Source organism: Citrus clementina, unplaced genomic scaffold, assembly GCF_000493195.1.
Source record: "Citrus clementina cultivar Clemenules unplaced genomic scaffold, Citrus_clementina_v1.0 scaffold_6, whole genome shotgun sequence".
Taxonomy (NCBI): domain Eukaryota; kingdom Viridiplantae; phylum Streptophyta; class Magnoliopsida; order Sapindales; family Rutaceae; genus Citrus; species Citrus x clementina.
In genome coordinates, this window is record NW_006262139.1 from 23,814,483 (window position 1) to 23,822,063 (window position 7,581).

Below are 7,581 nucleotides of genomic sequence, written 5' to 3' on the forward strand. Positions count from 1 at the left end.
AAAAAGCACAAAACTACAAAAAGGAGGCCCTCGTGCAACCTAGACGTTTTAATTGTACATCACAACTTTATCACATAATAAATTAAACAAATAATAAATAAATTTATGATATTAATATCGAATTGATTGAGTGGACGAATGAAAAATGAAAATAATAAAGCAAAAGGGTGTTAACTTAAATTTCGCTGCTATGTGAGTAGACAGTAGACATTCCCTCTCTCTTATGCCAAATGATGCGATGGCCCCTAAACTTAAATTATTGAATGTTACATCTTTATAGATCTCTATCTTCCATCTTCCTTTTCATCCCCTTTCTTCATGTTTATAATCTATTTTATATATTGTTTTATAAAATGATCAATGTCATCCTCTTCCATGTCATTGGATGAGTTGTCATAGAAACAGCTTACCGTGTCGGCACTACTTGTTCCAAATAATTGTTTCTATAGGTATGTCGTGTTAAATCAATATTTTTGTAAGATTACTTGACAAATAATATTGAAAGACTAATAGGTGCTTATTTTGCCATTTGTCATATGCTTGTGTATCCAACGAGACACCAATTCCAAATTGCCAATTCATATGTCTATATTTCCATTGCAAGTCCATCTCGCAACTTTGCAAATTTAATGAGTTAACCCCATTAATCATTGACATTCGTTCGAACAAGTATTCTTAAATGTAAACACCATATATATTTTTTAATTGTAATATTCATTTACTTTAAAAATATATTGAAATGCACTCGAATTTAACATCTCAACCAATTCAAGTGCCTTACATATTTCTATGATTCAAAACCTTCGGATATTTGTATTAGAAAATTGATATTCTACAATATTTATAGAGCTAACTTAAGATCTAATTTCCTATAATATATAAATAAATATATATTAGTGTTAAAAAAAATTAAACCTTTTTGGAACTTTTGATGGTCTGAGAAAAGGGAATTGCATCTTTAGTGTCAAATCCCTTTCTAAGGATCTCCCCATGGATCCACACTTTACTTCAAGTCACCATCCAATCCAACTTTAGTGCCACATCAAGACAAGGTATCAAATTCAACAAAAGTCAATAGCAAATTGATCGACCGATTGAAACCATGGGATTGAGGGCAATGGTTATATGAATGAATGAATGAATGAATGAATGAATGAGTACAACCAATGTGAGCAAGCCATTAAGCATGTTGATTAGACCCATCGATGGGTGAGCGTGTACACCTACTGTACGGAGATGCCCAAAAGATACGAGCAATTTGCATGTTTGATGCAATATAACCCCACAACCGAGGACACAAGTTTTGTGACCATTCATCATGACGATCATTCTTGTGGCAATACATAGTACATCCATATATTATCATATTATATTTCAAAAGCATATAAATTACGTGACAAAATTTTATTAAATGATTGTATGAACAGAAGAAAGAGACTAAAATTTTCAATGTAAATGTTAAGAGCACGCGTATTTTTTTATTGTTTGTGTATAGTTCTTAAACTATCCCATTTACATACATATTTAGTGTTCAATTTTTTTGGGTCTATTTTAATTCAAGGTTATTTAGAAAAAGAATAAAATTGAATTGTGACATACAATTAATATCTCCCAACAAAAAAGGATATTAAAATTTTCATCATACGGGATGACATATTGACATCAATTTTTAATATTACTGAAAAAGAAAGTGGTCAATTGGATGAATGGTCCAAAACAAGTGAAATATAAATGTTTATTAGCTAGGTTAGTTAGGAATTGGGTTGCATAGTTCAGTTGGGCATAGTGTGGTCCAATTTTTATAATTGATAATTTTGATGATGAATGGTTTACTTTACCTATTCACGAATATAAACAAAATTTCTCCATTTGTACCCTATGCTATTTTCATCTAATTTCCCGTTTTAATGGAATGACAATAATAATGTTAGAGCTTGTAGAACACATAATTAAACCTAGCTCATTTAATTTGTATGTTACCACCACGTTGGATCTTTAATGTACCAGAGAGCAGATTGCATTAACTTGTATTTGTTTGCTTTACTGGTTTGATTTTAAATATCCAAGGACCATCTTAGGACCATCGTTTGCACACATGCCAATATAGTTGTAGTTTCATCTTTAAAGAACTATTAATGGCTTCTAAATAATAAAGCACTCAAAAATTCAATATGGGAAATAATATTTGAACATGGATACAAATTTTTCTATATTTGAACCAAAAATAGTAAATATGTCATTTTGAATTTTGATCCTCCTTCTTGAAGCCTATTATGTCTTTATTTTATCCGTAAATCTCATGGTATACTGTTTCTTATTTAAGATACAAAGTTTTGTGTTATAATTTATAGAAAAGTTGATTTGGTATAATTAATAAAAAAAATTGCAATGGTTCCAAGATCTCCAGTATTTTTAATGAGGAAAGATTTTTTTTTTTTTTTAATGTTTAAAAGTAAATCCGGTCAGTTTTGACCAATCTGACATTGAGACTGATATACACAGTAAAATTATAATTTACAACTACTTACTTGTTTGCCTTTTACTAATTAAATATCAGTAACAAATCAAAATCTAGTTTCTTTATAGCCTAAGCCGCCAGTTTAGAATAACAACGTGATTGAATCCATGTTCAAATATAGAAAAATTTCAAAAAGCAACAATCCAGTTTACTGATCCATCCCGTATATGGCCCGCAAATTTCGGGATATAAAGCAAATATTTTTGGTGAAGGGCGGTGGAGATCTTGCTGTGTTATGGCAATTTTTTATCCTCCCTTAATCAGAGTGGCAAAAAGATAAAATGTTTTATCATAAGCAGCTGACAAAGCATGCCAATAGCAAAGCTACAAATCCTCAAATCTTGTTAAGTCAATTGATGTGATTTGTGGGAAACTAAGTGTTTTATCTCATTCGCCTACAAAGCTCCACCAATTAATCATTGTACCCCTTTTGAAATTAATTAGCAAGGAGAAAAAAAAAAACAAATTCCCTTTATCTCATTCTTTTAGCAAGGGTGTGCAACAAATTTGCGGATTTGAGATGTGATGATTTACGCGTTAATAATGTCTGTACTGGCTTCGTTATATCACTATCACATATTTTATTGAAAAAAAAAAAAATTGTAAGATGCAAAGATTGGTGGTATAAAATTGCAAATCAAATACAATTTAAGTCTTAACAGGTAGAATATTGGTGTGCGAACCATTAATCAGATAGTGAAACACTATTCAAGATTGCGCCATGTAGATGAACAGTTCAAAAAGTCAATGCTCAATAGAACAGTCTCATGGTCTTCTAGGAACCACAGTCCACAGCTACCAAAGAGCTAGAAATGGGCAGCCTAAGATTCAATTCAAACTTTAGATTTGGTGTTAAACCAAAAACTCACTCTCTCACTTCACTTATTCACATGGTAAGCCAAGACCGTCGTCCTGTAGTGAATTTATGTAATTCCATGAATGAGTTTAGCAGATCTTGTTTGACAGACATGTGAAGCTCCGGGGCTGGCAATGTATTTTGCCTTTTTTGCTATTGGGTCCAATGGGGTGCTCCGCATGTGGGTGCCTTCACTTTCTTTAAACTCAATTATAAATTAGCTCTCTAGTCTCTCCTTTCCCCCACTTAATCAAATCAAATAATACCCAAATCATCATTTTCTTGTAAACACCAATCTCTTTCCTTTCTTAAACAATAAATTCTTGCTGTAAATACTCCCATTTAATTACCAAACAAACATTCATTACTAATAACCTTTAATACTGCGTTGGGTAGTTGATTTATCTTTAATACAATCATGTATTAAATTGTGATGATCTTTAAGATCCCAAATTCAAAACATTCCACTAAAGATAATAATTAACAATACTAGACTTTGACAAAGAATAATATTAAATATTTCTAGATTTATCGTACAAATTTCTCATAATGTGGCATAGGATATGGATTCATTTAGACAATGTATAATTTTTCACTATATTTGTGGGAGTTTATTATATTATTTTAAAATTCACGTAGTGGGTGTTATTTGATTTCGAATAAATCTTTTTCTACGTAGCACCGCTTACTTAGAATTCCGAGTAAGCTTTTACTACAGCTGCCTGTAGATTAGGGTCCCTTCCAAGTAGGGCGCATGGTTTGGAACTATGTGGCCATTCTCTCTCTCTCTGCACGGAGTTCAAATGCCTATAAATGTGCACAATTCTGGCAAAACTCTGAACTAGAACAAGCCCATATAACAATTACAGTTTCTTTATCTGTGTGTGTAGTTGAGCTTTCAGCTCTGTTTGCTTCTTGCCTTGGGAGCTTTAATGGCTATTTTCATGGTGGTTGTTGGTTTCGTCTTGATGCTTTGTACTTCCTGTACTGCTTTGCTGAGATGGAATGAAGTTAGATATAGAAAGAAAGGCCTCCCTCCTGGTACAATGGGCTGGCCAATCATTGGTGAAACCACTGAGTTTCTTAAGCAAGGCCCCAACTTCATGAAAAACCAAAGAGCAAGGTGATTAATCTTCTGTTTGCTTATTGTTTCTCGGGTTCCTGCTTCCCCTCAAGTGCTTATGATTAAGCTGCTTCCTTATGGATGATATAACTTCTGTAACACAATCTTTTGAACTTTGTTCTCCAATAACAGGTATGGCAATTTTTTCAAGACTCATTTTCTAGGATGCCCAGCAATTATTTCAATGGATCCAGAGATGAACAGATACATTTTAATGAATGAAGCAAAAGGGCTTGTTCCTGGCTACCCACAATCAATGAGTGATATATTAGGCAAATGCAACATTGCAGCTGTTCATGGGACTAGTCACAAGCACATGAGAGGAGCATTGCTTGCCCTCATTAGTCCCACTATGATCAGAGACCAGCTCTTGCCAAAAATTGATGCTTTCATGAGAACCCATCTAAGTGATTGGGATAACAAAATCATCAACATACAAGATAAAACCAAAGAGGTTTGTTTAATCATCATGCAATTTGATTAAGTGTTTGCTCTGTTTTGTTCTGTTTTGATCCTCATTTTTTATGTTACTTTTATGTAGATGGCACTTTTATCTTCACTTAAGCAAATTGCTACCAAGGAATCTGGCTTAATATCTCAAAGTTTCATGCCTGAGTTCTTTAAGTTGGTTTCGGGAACCTTGGCACTGCCTATAGATCTTCCTGGAACAAAATATCGACAAGGGTTACAAGTATGATTGATATTTCTTCATTTTACATCCCTCTTTCTCGTGTAATTTTTGTTTGCAAATGCTATAATTGTGATTTTTTTTTTCTTTTTTCCTCTTTTTTACATGTAACAGGCAAGGAAAAATATTTTAAGAATGTTGAGAAAACTGTTAGAGGACAGAAGAGCTTCTGAAGAAACCCAACTAGACATGCTTGGTTGCCTAATGAACAAGGATGAAAACAAATATAAACTAACTGATGATGAGATAATTGATCAAATAATCACTATTTTATATTCTGGTTACGAAACGGTATCGACAACTTCAATGATGGCGGTTAAGTATCTACATGATCATCCAAAAGTCCTTGAAGAGCTTCGAGTAAGTTTAAAAGATTCATTTGTGATATTGAAAATGTTTAAGGTTTTGTGTTTTTACGAGTGGAGTTGATTGATTTCGTTGATTATTTTTGCAGAAAGAACATTTGGCAATTAGAGAAAAGAGAAGGCCAGAGGATCCAATTGAATGGAATGATCTTAAATCAATGAGATTTACTCGTGCGGTAAGAATTAAAGCATGTAAATTAAAAGCTCATGTTATGTTATGAAGTTGGTTAAGTTAATAACTCAGCTTGTTTATATACGTGCAGGTGATATTTGAGACCTCAAGATTAGCTACAATCGTTAATGGGGTTTTGAGAAAAACTACTAAAGAAATGGAGCTCAATGGTGAGCTGAAGAAATATTATACTATTTCTTTTAGATTACAGCTCCTTTCAGTTTTTTTTATGCTCAAGAAGCTGCCTTGAGGGTAGCTGCAATTTAAAAAAAAAAAAGAAAATAAAAATTATACGGTATGTTATCGATGGATATGATATGAGATCATCTTCCTCAGTGGACCTCACCTCACCCTATCATGATTTACATGCCACACCTACCAATAATCTTTCGATGGACCATTGCCTTGATACCCCATGTCTTGTTTAAATGATTTTTGAAAAGATTTGACGCTTTTTGAAGAAAAGAATGTTTTTACCACTTGATCTTTCAATGGTTTTGGCAAGTTGGTGGGACACATGCTTACATCAAGTATTATAATTAATCAACAATTTGTTTTTGTACTGTGTTTGTTCTTTATCTTCCCACGTTTATCAGTGAATCAGTAGTGGTTAATCACAGCTTTCCTTTTTTTTTTTTTTTTCTTCCAGGATTTGTCATCCCAGAAGGATGGAGAATATATGTTTATACAAGAGAGATTAACTATGACCCGTATATATACCCCGATCCATTGGCCTTCAATCCATGGAGATGGCTGGTTCGTGCCTGTTCATTCATTGTTACTTGCTCATGTTAATTCATGATTAAGCTTTTTCCCAAGTGATTAAGTAAGCTTTGTTGGTAAATACAGGACAAGAGTTTAGAGAATCAAAACTATTTATTCATATTCGGAGGAGGCACAAGGCAGTGTCCGGGAAAGGAACTTGGGATAGCCGAAATTTCAACTTTCCTTCACTATTTTGTAACTAGATATCGGTAAAAAAGATGACACCGAAAGTTGATTCACTTTAGCTCCTGCTAATCTGCTTTCTTTGAGCTCAGCTGATAAAAAAATTTTGATTTGTATTGCTTGCAGCTGGGAGGAAGTTGGGGGAGATAAGCTAATGAAGTTTCCAAGAGTTGAAGCACCAAATGGATTGCACATTAGGGTTTCGGCAGCTAACTGATCACTATTAACCAACTTATTATTTATGTATATAGACAAGAGGATGTGACGTATCAAAGGGATTTAAGGATTTAATTTTGTACTATATAATGTTCTAACAGATTTTAGAGAAAATATTCAATGACGTCGAGTGTTTCCATTTGCTGCGGCTATATTATTGGTTGAAATTCGAAAATATTTTGTAACAATTTTTGGTTCCGCAGAATGGGTTTTTGATATTTGACCCACTACTTGCAAAAAAGATCAACATGCCTGTAACTTCATTAAATTCATTCATGAATTTTGTTCTCGATGAAGGTGCTTGTTAAAAAGCGAGCTTTTTGCATGTGGTTTGCTGTCACAATTACATAACAAAGCCCAGCCCAGTATACGGATTAGAGTTGGAAAATTGCTTCATTAACAAAGCCCAATGCAGGTTTTTGTTGTTTTAAGGAATTACAGCTCATGAATTGATAATTTTGAAATCACTCTCTAGAAACCTTAAGTTACCTTCGTTTTTATTCAAAAAATAAGGGAAAAGGGGTGAGTTGAAGTTATTTTTTTTTCTTATCCTCTTAACAAAAATTGGAGTAAATTGAGATTTTTAAAAATAAAGAGGGTGGTCAATTCACGAGATGGTAATCCAAAATTAATTGTTGTTTTAAATAGATTGTTACTATTTAGACCATAATTATTACTTGAATCAATATTTTTAT

At 33.1% G+C, this 7,581-nt stretch overlaps 1 protein-coding gene across 1 annotated transcript; it reads left to right on the forward strand.

The window, feature by feature from the left end:
* Positions 1–4,062: 4,062 nt before the first annotated feature.
* On the forward strand, positions 4,063–7,155 carry LOC18038016 (cytochrome P450 85A). The gene is made up of 9 exons (XM_006430880.2): positions 4,063–4,497; positions 4,630–4,951; positions 5,039–5,188; positions 5,300–5,545; positions 5,640–5,726; positions 5,814–5,892; positions 6,372–6,478; positions 6,572–6,696; positions 6,797–7,155. Exons 1-9 carry the CDS (start codon positions 4,307–4,309, stop codon positions 6,885–6,887), a joined length of 1,398 nt encoding a protein of 465 aa, XP_006430943.1. The 5' UTR covers positions 4,063–4,306; the 3' UTR covers positions 6,888–7,155.
* The last annotated feature ends 426 nt before the right edge of the window (positions 7,156–7,581 follow it).

Coding starts and splice junctions, on each gene's coding strand:
- LOC18038016 (XM_006430880.2), top strand. CDS start 4,307: ATGGCTATTTTCATGGTGGTTGTTGGTTTCGTCTTGATGCTTTGTACT. Junction 4,498..4,629: donor ATGAAAAACCAAAGAGCAAG/GTGATTAATCTT, acceptor CTCCAATAACAG/GTATGGCAATTTTTTCAAGA. Junction 5,546..5,639: donor AAGTCCTTGAAGAGCTTCGA/GTAAGTTTAAAA, acceptor TTATTTTTGCAG/AAAGAACATTTGGCAATTAG.